The 25872-nt window shown below is 36.8% G+C and overlaps 4 protein-coding genes across 4 annotated transcripts; 2 read left to right on the top strand and 2 right to left on the bottom strand.

Moving 5' to 3' along the window:
* The first annotated feature begins 705 nt into the window (after window positions 1–705).
* LOC103998279 (protein GET4) lies at window positions 706–18648 on the top strand. Its single transcript, XM_009419707.3, has 13 exons — window positions 706–884; window positions 1437–1516; window positions 2275–2353; window positions 3745–3826; window positions 5555–5705; window positions 6451–6541; window positions 14304–14387; window positions 15049–15095; window positions 15448–15576; window positions 16103–16187; window positions 17495–17572; window positions 18149–18274; window positions 18391–18648. Exons 1-12 carry the CDS (start codon window positions 837–839, stop codon window positions 18155–18157), a joined length of 963 nt encoding a protein of 320 aa, XP_009417982.1. The 5' UTR covers window positions 706–836; the 3' UTR covers window positions 18158–18274; window positions 18391–18648.
* A 2217-nt stretch (window positions 18649–20865) lies between these two features.
* On the bottom strand, window positions 20866–21669 carry LOC103998322 (abscisic acid receptor PYL4-like). Its single transcript, XM_009419766.3, has one exon. The coding sequence runs from the start codon at window positions 21584–21586 to the stop codon at window positions 21002–21004; it is 585 nt and encodes a 194-aa protein (XP_009418041.2). The 5' UTR covers window positions 21587–21669; the 3' UTR covers window positions 20866–21001.
* Window positions 21670–23309: 1640 nt separating this feature from the next.
* LOC135593330 (zinc finger A20 and AN1 domain-containing stress-associated protein 2-like) lies at window positions 23310–24163 on the top strand. Its single transcript, XM_065083293.1, has 2 exons — window positions 23310–23557; window positions 23649–24163. Exon 2 carries the CDS (start codon window positions 23673–23675, stop codon window positions 24096–24098), a length of 426 nt encoding a protein of 141 aa, XP_064939365.1. The 5' UTR covers window positions 23310–23557; window positions 23649–23672; the 3' UTR covers window positions 24099–24163.
* Window positions 24164–24290: 127 nt separating this feature from the next.
* Window positions 24291–25870, bottom strand: LOC135593328 (uncharacterized). Its single transcript, XM_065083292.1, has 2 exons — window positions 25253–25870; window positions 24291–24720 (listed from the first exon to the last, which is right to left on the bottom strand). The coding sequence occupies exons 1-2, from the start codon at window positions 25721–25723 to the stop codon at window positions 24406–24408; spliced, it is 786 nt and encodes a 261-aa protein (XP_064939364.1). The 5' UTR covers window positions 25724–25870; the 3' UTR covers window positions 24291–24405.
* Window positions 25871–25872: the final 2 nt, after the last annotated feature.

Raw genomic sequence — 25872 nt, 5'->3', positions numbered from 1 at the left:
TGTCAGGAATTCTTGATGGGATAACTGATACATTAAAATGATATACTGTTCCGATGGGATGACTACTCAAGTTACCATAGCCAATCGAGCAAGTAACCTGCATGAAACTACAATTTAAGTTAATTGGAGATAAATATTAAGAGATAATTTGCTAATATACATACATAAGGGAGATTTTATGAATGTATCTATGAGCTAATGATATATACTACTAGTTCTATGTTAAAATTAACGTTGAACTATCTATACGCACGGACTTATATAATTAGACCTTATAGACCTTTCAACAATCGTAACATTATTTAATATTTTTATTACTTCTAAAAAATCATTTTATTTTTTCTTGTATAAGTAAATTAAAAAGATACATAACAATACAAGTGGTTGTCGTTTGAACATATGCTCATATATATTTTTTTATGATTTTTCCCCCTTTTTATTTTACTGCTATGCTTTTAAATTCATTTTTCTACTAATGCACTTGCAGTCATGGCAATCACACCCCTGACAAGTTCCGGGGCTGATGTGTTCGTCCGAGCATGACACGTGGTATTATCCGAGAAATCGGTCACGGGGAAGAAATGCGTAATTTCACAGGTTGCAGGTGTCTTTTCTCATCTCATCCCTCAGACCGTCGGATTTTGGAGTGTGCCACGTGTACACATCTTGGGGTTCTTGCCCTTCCCTTTAAAAGACTGGACCGTGACGTCCGACAGATCGAACCCATCCCCGGACTCTGCTCTCCATCGCGTTTTCTTCGCCATCCTCCGACCTCGACGACGAGCTCCAATCCCTCTCGTCTCCTTCGGATCCAACAAGAGAGGCCGAGAACCACCATGTCGAGATCAAGAGGCAGACGCGGGGAATTGCCCCCGTCGCAAGAGGTTAGACAGATCGTTTTTTTCGTTTTCTTTCCCCTGTTTTTCCTGCCTCAGAAGAGCATCTGAGAAGTTCTCTTTTCTTCACCTTCTGATGCTTTTGGTATTAAAAGATGAAACTTATAATGTGATTGTTTTGGCGCAAGGCTTCTAATTTCTTGACTAAGGATCCTCGGAATTCAGCTGAGCATGATAATGTGAGATCTAAAAAGAAAAAGAACCAAATTTGATTCAAAAGATTGGAAGTTCGAGGTACAGATAGAACATTATAGTTTGACGTAAAAGATTATAGATTTGAGGTACAAGTAGAAAATCTTCTCCTCTTTATGCCCTGAATAACCGACGATTGCAGGAGGTTCTTGATCTTGAACTTCCTTAATGGTTTCATGTTTTAACTTTTCAATCGTCCTCAATTTTTTTGGTTGAGGTGGAGCTCGAACATAATATTCATTATGAGGGTTGGCATCTTTTGTTTGCTTATTTCAAGATTTTGTTTATATAATTTTCTATTGTAGGGAAATGCTGATTTGGTTTGAGTTGTGGGTGTTGTACTTGCAGACCATAGAAAAGCTGGAGAATATGGTAGATGCGTGTAATTTCTATGAAGCTCAGCAGATGTACAAGTCCTTAAGTGCAAGGTGTGGATATGTCTCGAATATGTATGACTTTTTGGTCTATCCTCATAAGTCATCGATGAAGTTGCTTTGAAGGTTGCCTTTTTGAAGTTTAGAAGTTCTTCATATGTGACACATTCATAAAATTCGTTCATATGCTAGTGGCTCTTAAATTAATAGTTGTAGTGATCAATTATTTTAAGAAATAATCTGTGGCATCTATCCATTTCTTTTTTTAATTTACTGACTAAGGTCACAAAAGCAATTTTTTTGTAACACAGGGACCAAATAGAATAATATCTTGTGGAAGAAAATAGGAAAATCCAACAACTAGATAAAAGATTGTGAAATGAACCAGACTCATTTTCTCAACTTGATCTTGCTTCTTGTCAAGACCAAGGTTTATTAGTTTCTTGCCAAGTTTTAAGATGGAGATACAGTGTGATGGTGTGCCACTGTTTGCGCTAAATGAATACTTTTCGTTCTTTGCCTATGCTATATCTAGCAATGCTGCTTCAGTTTGCTGCATGCCTGCGTAAAATGCCTAGCATTCAGTGTCGCACTGCAATGCCCAGTGGCACACATAACAGGGATATACACATCTTGACCTTGCATATATTGCTTTGTCACATACGAACAGCTCAGTACAGGCATCATGGCAGCAGGAACTTAGTCTTTGTGTCTGGTTCTATAATGTTTTATGCAATCTTTTTAATGATTGTCTTCTCTTGACCACTGGCTCTGCTGATCATTTGCCACTAATGCTTGTCAATTTGTAACAGATATGCGGCTTCTGAGAAATATGCTGAAGCCCTCGATATTCTTCAGTCAGGTGCTCTAATACAACTGAAGCATGGGCAGGTTATTTTCTTCACATGTTATGATTTAGATCTCTGGCAAAGGAAGAAACTCCATCTTACAATTGACAACATAAATGAGTTGTTCTACATTCCTGATCTGCTGTCATGGTTAATTTTTTTGTTATTAAACAATGAATGAAGTATGTCGTCAAGTTTAAATATAATATATAAAGAGTTGTGAAGAAACATGACCAAAAAGTTTAGAAGCCATAAGAATAGGATTAATTTGAACCAACAACAACTAAATTTGTCTAAGTTACACATGAATTTTCAATTTCTTTTTGTCATATTGGAAGGTCACAGTTGAAGCAATTCATCCAGGCATAGCATTCCAATTCATTGACCACTTTGTTTATAGTTGTTTTTTCTTGATGCAGAAAACCCAAAATTGTGACATACATTTCCACCATTACATTCTGATATTATTTACTGAGTATTTGTTTTTGACAATTGGGCCAACCTTTTGTGTAAAAGATCAAATTATATGTTGTGCATTTAGTAGATCTACTTTGGCTACTGTGGAGCCTAAAGAAAAAAATGCATCCACACTCCACTTCCAGATAGGGTGAAAATGAAGGCTGAGAGGGGAGAAAACTCTTCTCAGGTTGTCTAATTTTTGTAAGGAGATGCATACTCGTTTTAACTTCTGACCGTGATGTCAGCTCCTCAAAGCTTCAAAACTCTGGTCGCAAGAATTGTAGTTGCTTTTAACATGCATTTTTTTTTCATATTTTGTACCTTGATTAATTGCACACTGAAATAAATTCAGCACAATTTTTTTCACTTTCAACAAGGTCTCATCATCAGGAATAAGTTTATCTGCTATGCATATTAATTGCTTAAGTCCAATGCACTAACCAAATGGAGGAGAAAATAATTTTGTTTATTTCACTGAGTAGATTCTCTTTCTTCTTTTCTCATCACAAAAATAGCCCTCATGTGTCTGGATGTGAAGGATTGTTGTAGTTGCCTTTAAAATGCATTTTTTTCATATTTTGTACCTTGAATAATTGCACTCTGAAATAAGTTCAGCACAATTTTTTTCACTTTCAAGTTTCAACGAGGCCTCATCATCAGGAATAAGCTTATCTGCCATGCATATTAATTGCTTAAGTCTAATGCACTAATCGAATAGAGGAGAAAAGAATTTTGTTTATTTCACTGAGTAGCTTCTCTTTCTTCTTTTCTCATCACAAAAATATCCCTCATGTGTCTGGATGTGAAGGATTATTGAATTAACAAAAAACATGTATATGGAAAATCCTTGTAGTCTGTGGCTATTGTAAGGGGAAAAAGAAACTAAAGAATGTCTCCTACGAACTCAAACATTTTTTCTTGAGTACATTTTTTGGAATCAACACTATGTTTTTAAATCATTCTAAACTAATGCAGATTACTTGTGGAGCTGAGCTGGCGGTTTTGTTTGTGGAAACATTAGTCAAGGGGAAATACTCTTACAGCGAAGAAACTCTTGGTTCGGTCTTGTTTTATTAATCATAGGACATAATTATTTTTTCTTATTAGTATCGGTCAAAGTTTTTACTTGTATTTATCAATCATTTATATTTTCTGGAACAAAAACTGTTATGTTCTTTTAAACACGCATAAATATCCCACTACTCGTGTGTTATGTGGCTTAACTTAGCTTTATGTTTATAAGTCATTGTAAGCAATCAACAGAAGGTAAAATATTAACAATCATTTGAGGATAGTGTCCTTGCAATCTTTGATATTCACTGTTGTCAATGACTGCTGGGCACAGTTTGGGTGGCTGATGAGAGAATTACAGTCTGGGGGCTTTATGTACATTATGTCTTTTGTTTCAACTAATTCTCCTTCTATGGGCGTTTCTCCATCTGTTTAGCTTAAATGCTACTAAATACTTTTCCAGGAGAAGTGCACAGAAAGGAGGTCTTGCCCTCTGAAAAGTAAATGACTTGCTTTTGTTTTACTTAAATATTGCATCTTGTCAAAATTAACATGAGGAAAGCTTTTCTTTATGTTTAATTTTAGGAAACTTTGGTGGAGCCTTGTAAAGGGCTAAAGGCTATAGCAAGCAACTACCTGTTAGGGTTGTAAAAGTAACTTATATTGTATTCTCAAATAGAACATCAATAATCTGGTGCAGCCACATAAGAGTAACAAATTATACTTGTTTGGGTTACTCATAGTCTCAAATAGCTTTAGCACTTTATTGTAGAAGAGCAATTATTCTGGTGCAACAGGATTCAGGAGCCTTTAGAATCCTTCTTTTGATGCTTTGGTTAGGTACTTCCACTATAGGTTCATTGCTTATTTCTTATTTAAGGGTTGTAGATCTTTTCCAGCAATATGGTTTCAGCCATAACCTTCAGTGGCCTGATATTGATCATTAGACATTTTGCTTCCTGGTCCCAATAATTTTCTTTATCCTTCTATAGTCCTTGGTACTTGGCAATTGCCATCTGTTTTCACTTTAACCACCCTTTGAAGGGATTTATTTTCCGGGTATATCATGTCAAACTGGTGTCAAGACCTGATGTTTCTCTCTGGTTGCACCTTATTAACATAACTACAAACTATGTTCTATGTCCTTTTTCATCATAAGCTTACAGCTCTGTTTTATTTTCTTTAGTTTTAACTCATAGTTTATCCTTGAAGTCTGGTATCTTTTCCTATCATTCCACTGTCAACATTCAGTCATTTTTTTAGAATCATACTTATTATTCTTGTAAATATACAAGTTGTCTCCAAATATCCCTATCAGAATATGAATCAGGGTCTTTCATTTGGTGGTATTGATTCTGATGGTGGCCTGCCTTCACTTTCCAACATGAAAATAAAATCCTTTTAAATGTTTGCTCAAGCCTCACCATATTTCCTGGACTCTCTATATTGCCATTTCATGTGTGGTGTTGCAATTTCACAGATACCATGTTGCTTCTGTTATGTGCATCAGTGTGTGTGACATGTCTCAAGTATTCCTGCAGGGTGTTACTTTTCATGGTATATGATGCCCATGAACCAGTAAAAAAATAGAAAATAAAGGAATTTTGTGACTAGAAATATAAAGAAAAATCAAAAGGAAGATAAACTTCATTCGGCAGCTCAAACAAGCATGGAGCACTTAGTTCTTTGCTTTGTCATTTTGAAGGATAAAAGTTTTTTTTTCTTTCCTTTGGTAATATTTAGCTCTACATGGTGTTGACTTTGTTTAATCTAGATCGTGTTAGGAAAATGTACGAAGGTTTTCCAAATATTCCCATTCCAGAGCATTTAGAAGACGATGATGACATGCAGAAACTTTCAGAAGCTTTGGTGGCCGCTAAAGTACGTGTAGAGGGTTGCTTATCATTTTTGAGATCTGCAATCAAGTAAGTTTTCTTTGAGTAATTCTGGTATGCTTGCTTCTGTTCAATAGTTTCTTTTGTGATTTCTAACCTTTAAATTATTTTGTCCTCCATCTTGTACCTTGTTAAGATCAAAGCTAACTTTTTTCTTGTATGTTAAAGAAAACAAACTATTATGTTTTATGGGCATCATGAAAGCAAATATTGTGGAAACATTCTGCTTCTCTCAGCTGGATCAGACTTTTACCAATTTACTTGATTGATAAAAAAGGTTTGCTACTTGCAGAGTGGAAATTTAGCATTTCAGGAGCAGCACATGCATATAGAGTAATTATTCATATCGAAAAGTTATCTATATGTTATGGGTTTCTCCTTTTCTTGAGAAATCACTAATGACCTGTATGTAAACTTGTATAAGTCTACATATTATGATCTATATCATCTTATTGCAGTATCATTCTAAGGACACTTTGGAAAAAGATTTTAAGTTGAATTTGCTTTCTTCCATAGAGGAATACCGATTTTAATTAAAAAAATTGAACAGAGCTTGATTCACCTTTCTATAAGACAATGCTTGAAATATGTTTTAACTGACAATATGAAATATCCTACTCAAATAATGCAACTTATCTGCTTATGAATTCTTATTATACGTTTATTTCTTTACCCATTAACTTGGTATTATTTTCTTTGACATGAATTCCAAGTTTGTTTTAGTTTATCTTTTTGCATTTTAATGTCATTAATATAACCCATTATCTTCCTTTAGGTGGTCATCTGAGTTTGGGGCTCCCAAAAAAGGATCTCCCCAATTGCACAATATGCTAGCAGAATACCTATATTCTGAATCTCCTGAGGTGGTATGTTGAATTGATGATTTTTTTTCATTGGGAAAATTTTGAAGAAGGGACCTTCAGCTCTCTTGACTTTCGAATTTTTTGAATGAACAGTATGTTTTTCACTAGCTTAGGTTAAGAAAATCAAAATGATAGAGGATCTACTGTGCACTCCCTATGCCTAGGTCAGATCCATTAGATTGAAACATGAGAAAATTTGAATATGTATCATTTTGCTTATATCTGTTTTTGAAAAAAGTACATAATGAAAAATGCTTAATTAGATCTACTGTGCACTTTCTGTAGCCTAAATGAGTCATTTATCACATAGTGTTTGGTTGGACAAGTTTAAAATGTTGGTACATTCTTTAAAGTTTAAAGTGAACAAGACAATATAAGAGAGTTTCACTTTTCTATATCGTTGCTTGTATACAGGATGAAATACATACAGTTGAACCAGAGAAATGAAAAAAAAAGGAAAGAACTACCTAAATAGATCTAGGTGCTACTCTAGGAAATATATACCAAATAAATTAGGAATGAGTCAACAATCATATCCTAGTCTATCACATCAAATAATGTAGTATGTCAATAATCAAATCACTACAGATCTTGACAAATCTCAACAAATCAAATCACAGTAGATTTGACAGATCTCAACACTCCCCCTCAAGCTGGCTCGAAGATATTCAACATCCCCAGCTTACTAATCAAGTGATCAAATTGTTGTTTTTGAAGTCCCTTTGTGACAATATTTGCTACTTGTTGCTTGGTAAGAATAAATGGAATACATAACAGTCCCTCATCCAACTTCTCTTTAATTAAATGTCGATCAACCTCAATGTGTTTTGTTCTATCATGATGCATCAGGTTGTGAGAGATACTAAATTGCTGCCTTGTTATCTGAATATAACTTCATTGGTTGGTTTCAAGAAACTCTTTAACTCATCTAGTAGTCTTTTTATGCAAAGGAGTTCACATATTCCGTGTGATAGCTCGAAATTCAACTTCAGCACTATTTCTAGCCACTACATTCTATTTATTACTCCTCCAAGTCACCAAATTTTCCCCTACAAAGGTTTAATATCTAGATGTAGATCTTCTATCATCTATACTGTTAGCCCAATCAGCATCTGTGTATGCTTCCACATATAGATCGTCTCTCTTCTTAAACACCAACCTTTTGCCTGGTGTTCATTTGAGATATTGAAGAATCCTAATGACAGCCCTCATATGTTCTTCATTAGATGACTGCATAAACTGACTTACAACACTAACAACGAAGGCAATGTCTGATCTAGTATATGACAAATAAATTAATTTTTCAACCAAACGTTGATATTGTCCCACCTCACTACTTGTGTTTGCACTTAGCTTGCGGTTGGGGTCAATAGGTGTTTCAGACAGTTTGCAACCCAACATTCAAGTTTCCATGAGTAAATCCAGTGTATAACATTGAGATCCCCTCTTTAGTTCTAGCTACCTCCATACCCAAGAAGTACCATAATAATCCAAGATCTATGATTTCAAACTCCTTGGCCAAGAAGGTTTTTAGTTTCTCTTGTTTAACAAGATCGTCACTTGTCAAGATAATGTCATTCACATACATGATGAGTACTAAGACTTGTCCACTGCTAGCATGCTTATAAAACATGGTGTGATCTACCTGACTTTGCAAATATCCATAGCTCTTGACAGCCTTTGTAAATCTATTGAACCATGCTCTAGAAGATTGTTTTAATCCATAAAGTGACCTCTTTAGCTTATAGACTTTGTCAAGCTCTAATGTTCCTTCAAAACCTGAAGGTAGATTCATGTAGATTTCCTCTTCTAGTTCGCCATTAAGGAAGGCATTCTTCGTATCTAACTACTGTAAAGGCCAGTCAAAAATTGGTGCAAGAGACAACAGGATTCGAATGTTGTTCATCTTTGCCACAAGTGCAAAAGTCTCTTGATATTCTATCCCAAATGTTTGAGTGTATCCCTTAGCCACTAGTCTTGCTTTGTATCTCTCAATTGACTCGTTAGCTTTATATTTTACTATGAACACCCATTTGTAACCAAAAGTCTTTTTCCTTTAGATAAATTTACAAGTTCCCAAGTGTTATTATTCCCCATTGCCCTTATCTCCTCAAACACAGCTTTTTTCCACTCAGGTACAGCTAGAGCTTTCTAATATAGACTTAGGAATATTTGTGTTTGTCAGGTTGGAAAGGATCTGAAAGAGGAGGATAATCTATGATATGACACAAAATTAAAAATAGGATGAATAGTACTTGACCTCATTCCTTGTTTAACAGCAATAGGAACATTAAGATCTTGAAACTCATAGGGTTCTAGGCATAAAGAATGGTCTGGATTACCTAAAGTTTCATGATCAGTTGTACTCAGAGTTGACTCTTGGCAGACATTGTGTGGTTGTTGCCCCAAACCTTGTCGATTATGCCTCCTTGTAAAAACACGTAGCTCTAATTGCTACTTATCAGCCACTAATTCTCCCCCTGCATTAGATTTTTCATGTTCTAGCACAATAGATTGAGGTTGCAGCATTGAATTGGCGGTACAAGGGATAGGTTGTGACTAAAAAGTTAGAACTGTGAGAGGAATGGATTTAGATTTGAAAGGTGATTTTTGAGGAGATATACTTGTGATAGGAATGAATTTAGAAAGAGAATTCACAAGTAGGGTTATAATAGTTTCCCAAAACTTCTCTCGTATTACCGTTTTGAAAAGGCGCCCAAGCACTTGCCTAAGTGCTCAGGCAAGGTGAGGCAAGGCCCGAGTGCCTTTCACAGTGGTTGAGCGACATGCTACAGTGAAGTGCCGCTTGGGCGCTTGCTTTAGCCTAAGCATCGGGACCTCAAGCGAGCACCCGGTTGAATGTGAACCAGATTGTCAATTGGTTCAATTGAACTGTGTTAGTTGGTTTAATCGAACCAACTAAGCACAATAAGCAAACCCCTTCCCCCACACGCACAGTAAAACCCACAACACAATAAAACTTGAACTACTATTGCCGCCCTCGATGCACCTCTGCTCCATCACCATGGCCTCCGTCCATAGCTCTCTACGTCGCCAATAGATTGGTCTGACGCTTCCTCTATCGTCGATGGACAAGTCCGAAGCTCTCATCATTGTAGCTCTTATGCGTTGTAGCTTCGTCTGCCATCGACGGACACATATGAAGCTTCCTCCACCCTTGATATCATCGTCCACAGCTTTCTCCGTCGCTGCTGCCGTCGTCCGTAGCTTTCTCCATCGTTGCTATTGTCGTTTGTAGCTTTCTCTGTCATTTCCGTCACTACCTCTATTGTCGTTCATAGGTTCCTCCATCATTGTCACCCTCTTCTTCCCCACCTTCCACTATTAGTAACTCTTCTTCTCACTACTACACGCTGTTAGAACTATTAACCTTCTTTAGATCTACCAATCCCTATTTAGCACTATTAATCATTATTTAGAAATGTTATTAATCCCTATTAGCACTATTAATCTTTATTTATTTGGAACTATTATTATAAATGTTATTAATCTTAATTTAATGTCATATCTTTATTTTTATAATTATATTATATATTTTTTATGTTTTAATATTCGAGAGCACCTTGCTTCGTTTGGGTGGGCACCTAAGGGCATTTTGGGATCTTAGCGCCTAGCGCTTTAAAAACATTATTTCATATGATTCTCCCCCAAAGAGAAGTTTGGGAGAAATGAGGTTGATTTTCAAAAAAGGTGATATCCATACTTATATAGAACTGTTTTATAAAAGGATCAACGCATCCATATCCCTTCTGAGTTAGTGAGAAGCCTAGAAAACATATTTTTTCGCTCGCAGATCAAGTTTGGTGCAGTTGTATGTAAACAAATGCTATACAACCAAACACCTTTAGAGGCAAATTACTCGAGTTGGCTTCTTATTGATTAAATAAGATGTGGTTAAGATAGCCTCTCCCCAAAAATATATAGAGAACTCCTGTTGTAAACATAATGGCCCAAGTTACCTCTAGTAGTTGACGGTTTTTCCTTTCAGCAATTCTCTTTTCCATATCAGAAAGGGAAGAGAAACTGCCTGCAGCTTGAGAAGCTTGAGCTTATCCATCCAAGGAAGCATCACCTTCAAAGTAATAGAGTTGATTAACCTCTCTAGCTGCCAATCATCCTCCTCGAGCTCATATCCTGAAACTCACAATGAGATGGAAAGAATTTAGCCATGCATTTTGAATCTTTAGTGAGTTTTCTTATGGATAAGAGATTACAAGATAGGCTAGGAACACGCAGAACAGATTTTAAAATTAGATTCTTTGAGAGAACAACAGAACCTTTTCCTGCAACTGGAGAACAAAGATCCATCACCAAATACAAACTTTTAAGGTTACTAGGACATGGAGTATAGGAGGTAAATATGTGAGAAAGGCTAGTCATATGGTCACTAGCACCCGAATCAACTATCCAAAGTGCTTGGTTAGAGGAAATGTGGAGGGGAGTAGGAATATTACCTTGTTTTGCAAGAGAACATGTAGGAGATGGATAGGTTGTTTGAGATCGGCTAAGAAGTCCATACAGATGTACTAGTTCTTCCTTACTGAATAAAGGTGTCTTGAAGCCACCTTGATTTCCTCCAACTTGAATCTCATTGGCTACCGACATTCCTTTTAATTCGTTTGCTCTTATTGTTTTTTCAGTTTTGAGGTTTACCATGCTGTTTCTAGCATGTCTCCTTGGTGTGTTTTGGTTTCTCCCATGTTTCTTGTTGTCTTTGGAGTTGGGAAGTATCTTTGAGCCTGCCAAGACAGTTTTCTACTATGTGCTTGTCATAATTTGCCTCTTTACTACTTAGCAATTCCTGTTGGCTTTCAGACTTCGAACTAGGGTAAATGCTTCATTAAGATCAGGAAAATGTTCTCTACTAAGAACACGATTGCATACCTGATCAAATTCAGACTTCCCAATAAGAATTGAAATCCCTCTCCATCTTGTACAAGTTTCTCATCCTTTTATTGTCGGTAGCATATTCCATCTCTGGATTTTTTATACAGGTCTAATTCAGCCAATAAACCTCGCATATTATTGTAGGAATCTCTTATGCTTGATGTTGCTTGCTTCATCTTTTGAATTTGCCTTTTGATTTGGAAAATCTAAGAAGTTAAACCTACTTTGGAGTAGGTTTTATTGACAGCATCCCAAATATCTCTAGCCGTAGGAAGAAGAAGGTACGTCTTGCTGATTTCTAGTTGCATGGAGTGAAGCAGCCATGACATCACCGTCGTGTTCTCGATCTCCCAAGTTTCATATGAATCATCTTCCAAGGCTGGTGCCTTTGCAGCCTCATTCACATATTTGAACTTTCCTTTACTCATTAAAGAGATCTTCATGGATTGAGACCACTCCCTAAAATTTCTTCCGCTTAGTTTAATGGTAGAGATTTGGAGGGTATGACTATCAAATTGAAGAGAAGATTGAGTGTGGACAGGTTTAGAAAGATTAGAAACATACCTAGGAGTTTCAGGCATGGTTAGAAACAAAAAGAGTCACTAGAGAGAACTTTCGGCAATAAAGGCCGAGAGAAAGAAACAAAGCTGTCATATATAACAAATGGCAGAGAAAAAAAAACAACCTAACCTTGCTCTGATACCATCAACAGGACATTAGAAGAAGAGAGTTTCACTTTTCTATATGGCTGCTTGTATATAGGATGAAGTACATATTGTGGAACCAAAGATAAAGAAAAAAAAAGAAAGAACTACCTCAATAGATCTAAGTAATAATCCAGGAAATGTAATAATCCAGGAAATCTACAACAAATAAATTAAGTATGAGTAAACAATCATATCCTAGTCTATCACATCAAATAAGGTAGTATGTCAATAATCAAATCACCACAAATCTTGATAGATCTCAACATATCAAATCACAATAGATTTGACAGATCTCAACATGAAGTGCTCCTCGGCTTATTCTGGGACTAGAGAAGAGGCTAAAACATTGGGTTTTGGCAAAAATCTCTTGACCAGAAGGAATTTATATCTTTTCGAGTGTACCTGATGGATCACTCCTAATTACAAGGGGGTTTTTATTCAACAGAATACCTAATCCAGGGTAGACGTAGGATAAAGCTCTGGTAATTGTTAAAATTTTCTGGATATGAATGGAGCATTAGCAACCAGCTTCTTGGGATAAAAAAAAATTATTAAAGGATTTTTTGCACATAGCCTTCCACATGGACTGATTATACTCCAAGGAGAATTTATATAGAAAGCAGTCCCTGCGAAGCCAATGTGCTAATATCAACAAAAGCATGAAATATATCCCAAGACAAGCCAATAATGTGCCAACTATTTAAGGTCAACTGTTAGTTACTTTCCCAGCGTTGAGGTTCGTGTAGGGTTATTCCCATAGTTAAATTAAAAGTAATCATATCGTTTTTATTGTTCCAAACTTCCAATAAAGTTTATTTCTCTTTCATATTTTCAAATAAGAAAAAATTCCATGGATTATTTCCTATAGTACTATGCAAAAGGGTCAAGCCCCTTAATTATTATTAGTATATTACTTGGAAGGTGGGGGTTGATGAGTTTCTTCATCATTTGATCTTGTCAAGACTACATATTCAATAACGCTGATGGAAATAATTCTTATTTTATCTTTTCCAATATCCCTATATATCAACATCAACATCCTCATGTCGGCTATATTTACTTGTATACATTTTTCCTAACTATCGAACACTTTGATCAATTAAGCATGACTAACCTTACGATTATATAATTTTTTATTGAATTTAAAAGATACATTATGAACATACAAAACTATCATTTCTCTTCTCTACTTTAACCATCCTGTTTTTATTTTATAAGAAATATCTTTGTCAATCTCTTTTTTTAAATAGTAAATCCAAGGTGCCTAAATATTCCCTTGAAGATGTTCCAAAAATATCCCTACTCCATCTACAAGAGAAGATCAGGATTCCAAGTCTTGATCAAAGAGGCCAAACATTGTACAGTGCTGTGGAGAAAACCAACATATATGGTATAAGCCAGCTGGGCTATTAGAGTAAGTAGTCTGACACTCCGACTACTGTTGTTGCAATTGGGTGGATGAGATGCAGTAGAGGTAAGTGGTAGAAACTTTGGAATAAAGTACTGATAAGGTGCAAGAGATGCAATAGAGTTAGGTAGAAGAATATTAGGAATAATGTAGTGATAAGGTGATGCAGTAGTGGTAAGTAGACTAAGATTATAAAATACTGATAGTTGAAACAGAGAAAGGCAAGAAGAAAGCCCAATGCCAGTGTTCAAGAAATAAAGGTAATTCACTAAAATTATATGCATTGATGCTATTGACATATGACATGTTTCCCATATATTTCTTAACAGTTAACAACTGGCCTATTTTTTCTTATCAGACTGCACAACTAGCCTCTTTTTAGTGGACTACTCTTTTCCTCACTAGATATGGACTAAATCCTGATTGATAGATGAAGTACCCTGGAGGAACCCTTATCTAAGTAACATATCTAGCTGATAGTTTTGACGTTTTCAGTAATTGCATTGTCTTATATTCATTCATATGCTTAGACAATCTTTCAAAGCCTGACCAAGAGTTTTTTATAACAACTTCACTTTCTCTTATTTTTTTATGCAATGAATTTAATCCTTTTTATAGTTCTTTGAATGGATTTTTTCATGTAATAAATGTCATTCTCTTAATATGTCAAATTCTAAGCTATTTTCTTCTTGCTTTATTTTTTTCTGCTACTATGAATCTTAACATGCATAATTCTCTACAGGACATGACTAAGGTGTCAAGTCACTTTGTTCGTGGAAATGATCCTGAGAAGTTTGCTTCTGTTCTAGTAAATTTTATGGGTAAGGTAAGGCTTCGGTAAATATAATGAAAAGGAGTTTGTCTTAAAGTGTAACAAGTGAGTCATGTACTTGCTTAGTGCATGATATATGTACCATGCCTGTAATGTAACGGGATTCAATTTTGTTGTCATACTACAATGACAACAAGTTCCAACCATATGTGCCTGGCTAACAGATCATTTCCATTGAGCTCTGAATTTTCTGAATGTCATACTCCTGATTCCAAATGTTATACCATTTTTTAATAAAAACTCCAATCCTATTCTCGTTTTTCAAGATTACTTGGCATTCATGATAATGCAGCGAGTAAATCTTTTATTATACAAGATAGATATTGCGCAATACTTGTTGGTAAAATTAAAGCTAAGTTTGTCAATGCTTTTGAATTTCGATAGGATGAGGTTGGCATAAATTTGGAATAAATTTTCTTTAGGTATTTGACATCAGATTTTTAGATTTTTTGATGTATTTGTTACATGGATTGATCTGTCAGGTTTTTGACTGCCTGGGCTTCCTGGGTTTCTTGTTTGTCTCTCTGGATGCCTTTTATTGATGGGTTGTCATCAATTGTTTCATCTAAATATGGCTGTGTCCATGAAAAAGGCACAGTCATCTTTTTAGCTCTTTATCTAAGTTTTAACATTTTCTTTATCTCTTTGTGCACAGTGCTACCCTGGGGAAGATGATATGGCAATTGCACGGGCAGTCATGCTGTAAGTTTGTTTAACATCAAATACTTTCCTATTATTATTTTAAAAAATTGGTGTGGCAGTTTTCAACATTGAGTAAACAATTTTTTGTTTGCTTCTAGTTATCATGTTTCCTTGGTTTTGTTGTTGCATTTACAGCATAAGGGAAGAAATTGAAATTTTATTGATAAGCAAATAATTGGAATGTGCTCTAGATGTTATAATGGCCGTTGCTAGTTTGGTGGAGTGGGGTGATTTACTCCACCTAAACAGCTTTTCTTGTGGCATAAATGTTGATGTTATATGGGCCTGCACAGCTAATTTATTCTTCACTTCTTGTAGTATTCTATCATTACAGATTTTTTTTGTTTTATAGGTATCTATCACAAGGAAACCTTAGGGATGCAAATAACCTTATGGATGAGCTTAACAAGCAACTAGAACACAAGCAACTTGAGTTACCAGACTCGGACTTGATCCTGTTTATCAAGTATCTGTTGCAGGCGTAAGTCTTCTCCATTTCATTTTTCCCTTTGATCAAAATAAAGGATGTTTGAAGCCAAATAACGTCGCCATTGCCTAGTTGATTTTAGCCCGCCATTGCAGAATAAAATGCTCGAGCTATGTAAAAGGCAATATCCTTCTGATTCTTTAATTTTGATGCAACTAGAAAACCTACCCATGATATATTGTTTGATGTTCATGTTTTGTTCAATCAAAAAGTATCATGTCTATGATTATTCTAGATGGTATCTTTCCAGTAAGATGCTCGTACATTCACTAGATGAACTATTTTCTATGATGATTATTATTGTAAAAAGCTTAACATTTGGAAGCCTGGATTTAATATTGTAACAGTTAACAATATAGAGAGGAACAACTATTTATGTAAGGTTGCAAACCAGAAATGCTGATGTTTTAACTTTTAATAACATTTTGTAAAATTTGATGTGTATACATAATGTCACGTTTCTTCAATGATATATTTACCTTCACATACTTCTGTAACTTTTGGTAATTATGTGAACCAGGTTAGAAAGAGATTCTTTTCCACTATTCAAGATATTAAGGCAGAAGTACAAGACAAGCATAGATCGGGAATCTTTGTTTGATGGGGTAACATCCTCTCCCTGAATTGTGAAAATATTTTTTTATGTAAATCCAAGGTTTACAATTTCGAATAATACCACTCGTACCGGGTAGTATGTACCGATCCGTCAGTAGACTGGTACACGAACTGGCCACTACCGAGCGGTATTATATATATAATATATTATATTATATATAATATATATATTATAATACAATGTTCGCAATACCGTACTGTACTAGTATTTCGACTTGGGCTCGGTACCGGTACGGTACGGTATACCGAGCGGTACACCCAGGTGTACTGAGTACTGTAGCACTGCTACAGTGCTATAGTGCACTACTACGGTAACAGTCGGTCCGCGTACCGACAACCTGTCGGACCGGTACGTACCGCCCGTACCGGACGGTATGGCAGACCCTGTTATAATATATATATATATATATATATATATATATATATATATATATATATATATATATATATATATATATATATATATATATATATATATATATATATATAAATATAAATATGCGACATCGTCGAAAAAGGCAATGTCGCATCGTCTCGGCATCGAAAAAAATTTTTTATATATATAAATATATATAATATTTTTTTACTATATATATATATATATATATATATATATATATATATATATATATATATATATATATATATATACCGAGCGGTATACCGCTCGATATACAGTACCGTACCATACCAAACGAATATCGAAACTCTGGTACGGTACAATATTTCAATCCTTGTGTAAAACATGCTAATTCTGATTCCAAATACATGAAAAATACAGCAAATTTATAGGATGATAGCAACATCTCTTACAGTATCCTCACTCGCCGCTCTCATCCCCTATCTGATGAGAGTTGGCAAGGAGATGGCTGTAAGTTCTGGGCTACTAAAAAGTAAAAGTGTGTGTGATAAACCGTTTACTTAAATGTCAATTTCTTTGACTGACAGACCAAATATTCAGTTTAATGTTCTGATCCGTACTTATCAAAGCTGGTTTGGCTGAAAGAAATAGTCTAGGCCAGTTACTGCAACATAATGTCAAGATCCCTTGTGGTGCTCTGAAAAATGTGTTGGCACCTAGCAGACTAAATCTAAAAACCAATGATGTTAGGCATTCTATGGACTAATTTCATTGAATGGCTCCACAGAAGATGAACATAAATTTTAACAAAAATAAAGCATTCCTTTGATGCTTTCTTGTTCCAATCACAATATTGTCAAGTTTAGATTTAGATAATATTCAACAAAAAGCTGTCTTGTGCACTGATGATTATTTGGTTTACCTCTGATTATGTAGTTATTAGATGAAATTGCGGAGAAGTTTTATGGTATTCGCAGAAGTGGCCTACCAGACATTTTTGGTGATCTCCTTAAGGTAAGTATTGCTATATCTGGATAGTGACAATAGTGGTCAATGTTGATCTGTGGATGTGTATTTAAAGCATTTTATAAATTCTTTACCTTAGTAAATAAGATTGAATTTTCAATTTATAGTTCCAGCAGTATGACAACAATATCAATGTTTACCAGAAACAACTGAACAAGAAATCTCACATGCAAAGTTCTGCTCCTTGTTTTCCTTTTGCGTAACCAAAGAATTCTTCGATGATCTGACTTTTTTCTTCTATGAAATTTAAATAAAAAACAAAACAATATCTTATGAAGTTGATACATCCAAATAACGAAGATGGCTATTGTAAGTAGTGAAGTTTTATGTTTCTCTAGAAAGATGGCTTGCAGTTTCGTTACATGTGAAAGTTTGCATTGTAAAAGTTGCTCTAGAAAGAAGGTTCACCTGCCTCGGTAGCTTATATGAGATATATATAAACATTATATATGAGGCGTTGAAGCTGGCATGGTCATAAGTTTATTATATGAGAAGGCTATGCATAATAATTTGTTCAGTTTCAGTCATACGAAAGCTAGTAACTAATTTCAAATTTTGCTGCAGATGATGTGAGTGCCGGCTTCATTGTGAAGGTTATGTTCCACACAAGTGCGACGAATCAATTGGCATTGAGCTTTCCTTTCTTTCTTTTCTCCAAATCAGTGCAGAGGATATTCAGATGTCGTGCAGGTGCATTTTCAAATGGGTTGTTTAATCTAGATGAGAAAATGCCCAAAGGTGTATTAAACTTTTTTGTAAGGCAGCTTAAATGAACCTACTTTGACTGTGGTGCTTTCTTATGGCAGTGAAAGGGTTTCTCCACTGCTGGCTTGCGATAAAGATGAACCCAAATTGCTGAGCTCAGTCGCAAAATAACCAAAGACTTCAAGATGCCAAATGATACTTCTTCCCAGCTGCCTTATGATGCATGTCAAAGTATTATGAATTATTTAAGTTCCCTTTTTTGGATTTTTTTTTTTTTAATACAAACCTGCCTGATTCTTGTGGCTATTTTTTGACTTCCCAATCAATGAAAATACAAGTGTGATATGTTCACCAACAAACAGATTTATGTATGTTCAAATTTAAATTAACAGATGCTTTATAGATATATATCCATTAAGTTAGATATTTCTAACAAATTAATTGTCACAATCTTATCGGTGTTGATATTTATTTCTGATAAATTAATTGTTACATAAGCCAAATGAAATCAAAGCATATTAAAAAAAATTTTGATATATCATACTAGGATTCAAATAAGTAGTTATAATGGTTTAGGAATAACATCACCCAAATAAAGATAAAAAAATTGACATGTTGCAGTATTTTAGTCACCACAAAAAATATTGTAATTTACTTAAAAACACTATAAATGATTTAAATAGAGTAGTAACATCAACCAAATCAACTACAAGCCTAAAAATATAATATTATAATGATCTACAAATAATAATAATAATAATAATAATAATAAATAAATAAATAAATAAATAAATAAATATAAGATAATATTACTTATAGTAGTTTTCAATAATTATATAATGTTTTCAGCACATTAATAAAAATACTGTAATTATCCAGAATTAATAAAAAAATGATGAAAAATAAAAGAGAAAACTACCATTGGGATTAGCGAGGGATATTTTGGATATTATTTGAAATAGAGACACCATTTGAACAAAAAAAAAACATGTGAAATTTTTTAAGGAAAAAATAAATAAGATGAATTTTTTTTTGGTGGAAATCACCCGATAATGATTATTCGAACGATTTTAAAGAACATTACCATCAAATTAGTTATTTAGATATATTTTATTATTCAATAATGTTTACAAATATAATATTTTAAATTTATTTTTGTTAATTTCAGATCTCATCCAAGGAGAACATCAAATCCTCAAGAATATGTTTTTAAGGTCTTGGTTTTCCCATCCAACCAAGCAGACCAAATAATAATAGTAGATCATGTGATCAACACGATAATGCTAATCACAACGTCTACCTTTTCGACTTTTCATGTTCTAATAACTTATGACGACTCTATTATAATCTTTCTATTCAATATAATATCAAATCGATATCGTTCAAATGAGCCTTAGCTAAGTGATATTCGAATCTACGATCACATCAAATAATACTAAGTCAGTTTTAATACTATATTACGATCGAATTCAATAAAATTAATTAATTAATTTATTAAATCTGAACCATTGACTCTGGATATTTAATTAGTCTTTATAAATTTATTTTATGTAGACTAATTAATTCATTTTGAACTTTCTAGTGCTTCATTCATGTGACCTATCAACAGTAATAAACCTTATGTTATAAAAAGCCAGCAGGTTTCACTTTAGTACTTTTTCCTGAAATGACATGATTTGTTCTCTCTCTCTAATCTTATTCCTGCAAGCCTATCATCCAACCGGCACAAGGTACTGAGCTACAGCATTTTTGTTCTCGCTCACTGTGTGTGGTCAATTCTCAGAAATGGCTTCGGAAGTGATTCAAGAGAAGGTTGAACCCACAGAATAGATTAGGGCCGATAGGGATCGCCGAACACAAGTTGCAGGCCATGCCAATCCCTCTTTCCGAGTAGTAACAGGAGACGGTGAAGAAGATGGCAAAGGAGGAACAGTCGAAGGACAGTGGCCTGATGCATAAAGACCAGACAAGGAAACACCAACTTGCCTCCTTGTCCGTGACCAAGCTGAGGCTGTCAGCAGCAGGGCTGACAATGCATAGTTCAACGCAGCCACTTCACTTTTTTTTTAGTCTAAAACCTTAGAGAGATTGATTCATGTTCACAAAAACCCTAATTAATGATTTCCATCCTTTCTCGTATAAACGTAGCTCAAAGATGACTTTGTCGAATCATTGATTAGAGATAGACATGATGAAGGTGAGATTGGTTGGTTTGGTCCAAATAGAACACTTGAACCTCTCAAGTTGCATGTAGCAACAAATTAGATCAGTCCAAATAGAACACTTGAACCTCTCAAGTTGCATGTAGTTGCAGTCAAGTGGGAAGGCTACGTGGTATATATATAGCTTGGTTCTGGTCATAAATAATTACTACAATTTTTTTTAGGGAATTATTGTACAATTTTCTTTGAATGTTTCTGATAAAAAAAGAATGCACAAATTATCAATTTTTATTTTTATTTTGTTTTTGGAAGGAATTATGGTTTATTTTTAAACATCAACCAAATAATCTTTTAATTTATTTTGATCAAAAAAGGAAAAAAAAAAAGTACATAAAATGACAAGATTTACAGGGATTTCATTAGACTCCTACAACTTTTTTCCTACATTAAAAAAACAAAAACAAGAAACGAGTAAATAATGACCACAGAGACGAAACACTCCATGGGCTTATGACGTAATTACGGGTTCCCCCCCCTCAGGGCGGTGCCGTTAGAGGGCTTCGGCGGTGCGCGCCAGGGACTGGAGGTTGCACCTGACGATGGTGTCGACGAAGACCCGGGTGTCATCCTTGGTGTTCCCCGGCGGCACGTCCACCACGTACGACTCCACGACCATGGCGTGGCCGACGGGTTCCGGCGCGGGGTGGATGGTGGTGACGGACCGGTAGTTGGCGAGACGGTGCTCGCCGCCGACCACCCGGAAGCTTAGCACGTGGTGCTCATCGTCCAGGATCTCGAGCCGCTCGGTGCTGGTTGTCGCCGGCAGTCCCGACACGACACGCACCTCACGGAGCGTGCCCACCCCGCCGTCGCCGACCACGACGCGGCAGCTCTTCACGAAGCGCTTGTAGGCCTGTGGCTTGTCGAAGCGGCGCACCACCGACCACACCACCGCCACCGGGGCAGCCACCTCCTGCACCACCGCCGAGCAGCACTGCTTCCGCCCCGCCGCGTGCTCGTGGTACTTCGCCACCGCCTCCGGCAGCGCGTGCGCCGTGCACCGCTGCTTGGCGCTTCCGCCTCCGGTGACCCTTTTGGGTTGGGTGGAAGGCTTGGGAGGAGGTAAAAAAGGCATCTTCTTTTTCCCCTCCTCTTCTAGTCTTTGATATAGCAAAGTAAATAAAAGAAATAATAGGAGAGGGTCAGAGCGGGGAAGGAATGAAGAAGAGTCTCCGAAAGATGTTGGCTTGAAGCAGGGGATGAACCAATATATATATATATATATATATATATATATTGGTAAGAAAGGTGTGGGTTTGAAGATTTGGTTTGGGACTTTCAAAAGGGCATTCTATTATTTAATATTTTTCAAAAAATAATTATAAATTTAAAGGACTAGTTATAATAAGGATTTGAGATGAATGAAGGAGAGGATGTACACATATGAAGGACTAACAGTTGGAGTCTAATTAAATAATAAAATAAAATAAAATTATAGTAGGAAAGGTGTGGGTTTGAAGATTTGGGATGGGGCTAAAATAGTATATTTAAAGGGCTAGTAGTGGAATTCCATGTTTGGTTTGTAATGTAATTGGGACAAATGGAATGTATCAATGTGATTTTAGTAGGGACATATGGGGATGATTGGGTGTATTGATTAAAATGTAGATTTGGTGAGTGTTGTGGGATGAGGGCACTCATCATATGTGACTTGTTATTATATTTCATTTCTTGTTTGATTAAAAAAAGGGTTGGTGTCTCTAAATTGACTTGAAAAAGTTGATTAGTTTAAGAATTTGGCATGTAGATGATCAGGCATTCTGATTGACCAACAACTGGTGTTCATCTTAAGTTCTTGATTACAATGCTTAATGTTGCTCATCTTAGTCATATGTTTAGGAGCTCTAATTGTAAATCTCATACATAATATAGCTAATTTCGTTAGAACGATTAGGTTTCTTCTTTTCTTATGACTGATATGATAAGCTCTCTGCCTAATCCTCTTAGCAGTTTCATCAATAAATAAAAAGTTTTTATTTTTCAAAAAAAAAAAAAAAAAAGGACTCATGTTGGAGTGCTACTAAATTTGAGCAATCACTTGTCATTCCATTTGACCAATTAGAGTATCTCTTTTTGGATCGAGTCTGAGATATATTAGAATATGATATTGGTGGATACATGTCTTGTATTTTTTTAGAAAAATCTATAGATCAACAATTAAACATAAATCAGAAAAATCAATGTAAGATAAAACTCATATCCTTCATTATATAAAAATAATCAAATAAAATTTTAAATTTTTTTAAAAAACAAATTTTCTTTATGTCCTCTACAAATTCTTAAGATACAAAATAATATACTTATCGAAAAATTAGATCCTAATACCCTACAGCTTCTTTTCATAGTTAATCCCTTGTTCTTCGAATAATTTCTATCCTTCAAGTAATTGTCCATGGTCTTGGCAGTAATATCCATAGATTAAAATGGAGAAATCTAAAAGAAATTGAATTATTGGCTGAAACCAGGAGGAGCAAAATTAAGGTGCTAAGATGGGCACTTTCAAAATGCTTGTCACATAAAGACCACCAGAATTCGAATTGGAGAAGATGAGATGGGAACCAAATAAAAGATCGAGTGTTTGTCTACACATTCATTCAGTTTAGTTCTTCTTTTCACTTTTCATTAATCTAATTTTTTTTTCCTTCAATTATTCAAACCAAAGTTTTGTTTTACCTCTTAAAAAGGAGTGTCTGCAGTTTAGCGGTTCGGGTCGACTCGGGGAAGGAGGATAAGGATGACGAGTATCGGGTTTGCAGTGGGAGTTTGGATGGGGAGGTCAAAATCTGGCGGGTCCGGATTTCGGCTACTAAAGAATCCGACCCGATGTAAAGAATATATAAACAAATTGGAACAAAATCCTCACCCCATTAGGCTTTGGAATCCGAATCCAACTAGGAAAAGTCCGAATCTGATTCGGACTATGTAGTAAATCTTCTGTATATGTTACCGCCCTTGTCGTCGTTCATGCAAACGACTTCTCGCTCGTTCTTCTTGCTTCTCCCGACGAGTCTTTGCTGAAGCCACAGCTCAGATCAAAGCCTTCGCCGTAAGATCCTTAGCCTTCTTCTTCCCATGTTCTTGATGTGCATGCATGTTCTTCTCTCGCGTTTCTTATGCCTTGCGTTGCTTCCAAGCAGCAGAGACTTGGGTTTTCTGTCGCCATGGATTCCGGAGAGCACCGCGAGAACCCGCCCCCCTGCGCCAGAGGCTGCGGCTTCGTCGGCAGCCCCGCGACGCGGGGCCTGTGCTCTTGGTGCTACCGAGACATCTGCCTCATGGAGCAGCTCGAGAAGATGCGGCCGCCTTTGGCCGCTGCGGAGTCCGACGCCGGGAGTCGGAAGGTCGCGGCCGCGCAGTCCTCCTCCTACCGGGACGAGGAGCCCCCGAAGGCGGCGGACCGGTGCGGGCGGTGCAAGAAGAAGGTGAGGCTGTGCGCGAGGTTCGAGTGCCGGTGCGGGAGCACGTTCTGCGCGGCGCACCGCCTCCCGGAGACGCACGAGTGCGCGTTCGACTACAAGGCGCACGGCCGCGCGGCGATCGCCAAGGCCAACCCCGTCGTCGTGAAAGACAAGCTGCGGAGGATCTGAAGAAGACGCAAGAATATTAATGGCGTCAATTAGATTAATCGAAGCAATGGATGATGATGATTTGGTACATGGCAGTTCAATTTGTATTGCTTGGTATTGGGAAGGATTGCTGGGCATGGATTAATTTCCACTGGTTAATAAATGTGCTTTTCTTTAGAACCCAAATTGATTCCTGAATTAGTATTAATGAAATTGAAATGGAAAGATTAACTTCCTTCTTATGATTTTTGTTCCAAGGTAGCATAAAAGGTACAATTATTTGCATTATGATAGAATACAACGAGGACCATTATATTACTAGGAATTTTCATTCGGCTTCTTCATACACTGGCTTGAAATTTCTATACGCAATCACTGCATAGAAGGGATCCGTCCTATATAACCCAATCAGTCTCATCATTCCACTAAGAAGTGAAGCATCAGCCTTTGGTGGTACATTCTTGACTATCTCAGGCTGTGTAAATCCATCCACAGATTGGAAGTACTGCACAACCAATTGGACTCGGCTGTAATCACTCCCATCCCTCCATGCACTGATTGCTTTCTCATAAAATAGACGATTGCTGAAGCTTACGATGAACACCCCACCTGGTTTGAGAACCCTAAAAACCTCGACAAATACCTGCAACAAGTGAGTCACATGCAGATGATCACAGTTCTGCTTCATGGGTGTGGATGCTAGTACAGATTAGGAATGAAAGTTCTAATTGGTAGTTTGAAGTTGACTTCAAACCAGCATCGACAAGAAACTGCATAGCTCAATGTTAGAACTCATCCATCATAAATATGATTGTGTTCTTCTCATACATCAGTGTGAAGTGCCATGGAATCATCATGCAGTCTCTCCTGATCTATAAGATTTGTCAGAGATTAAATGGATTAAGATGAATAAATTACTATTCCAAATGTTAGGAGGTGCTGTAACTCCCAACTATTAAGAACTGTGATTCCTACAAAGCTTTTGAAATGGGACTCCAAATATTACGTTCGGAAGCGAGCTTGTTTTAATTGCAAACCGTATGCGGAAGTGCTATTGTTCGTTCTACTTAGAGACCTAGTTTGACGTCAACTCCGGTGGGGCATTTTGCCGAGCAGCACCCGTGCATGAAACTCTACATTCAAACTCATCATGTACTCGAATCGTCGAACCGTACCTTCTCCGGCCACTGCAGGTACTGAACGCTGACGGCGCACACCACCGCATGGAAACTGCAATCCTCGAACTGGAGCTCCTGGTCACGGTTGAGGTCCTTGACGAAGAAATAGTCAAGCCTGGGGTTCCTGGCCAGCTCCTGGGCGTTGAGCCCATGGCCGACAACTCGCTCGTACGCTACCTCCTGCGGCAGGTGGCTCACCCAGGAGCTCATGAGGTCCAGCACCGCCCACTCCGGCGCCAGGCGCTCCCGGTAGAGCCCCGTCAGAGCGGAGATGAAGGCGGCGTCGACGTGGGTCACGAAGCGGGGGAAGGCGTAGAAGTCCCGGTCGGGGGCGGTGTTGAGCTTGGTCCGGCCCTCGCTGGTGAGGACGAGGCGCTTGATCTTGCCCGCGGCCCTGGAAGGGTCGGAGTGCGAAGAGGACACGGCAGCGATTCTAGGAAGGTGGGGAGGCGGGCGCAAGGTGACCATGGCTTTATCCCCTCATCTGCTCCCCAAGAGTTTGCGGCCTTACGAGAGGCGCCGGTCGGGCCTCTCGAATGCTCTCGACCGAGGGGTTGAATAGTAGTCGAGACGTAACCCCATTGACACCACATATGCCTAAGTAGTGGATAATAAGC

This window comes from Musa acuminata, chromosome BXJ1-9 (genome assembly GCF_036884655.1).
Source record: "Musa acuminata AAA Group cultivar baxijiao chromosome BXJ1-9, Cavendish_Baxijiao_AAA, whole genome shotgun sequence".
NCBI lineage: Eukaryota > Viridiplantae > Streptophyta > Magnoliopsida > Zingiberales > Musaceae > Musa > Musa acuminata.
The sequence above is the reverse complement of the archived record's forward strand: the minus strand, read 5'-3'. Positions and strand labels throughout refer to the sequence as shown.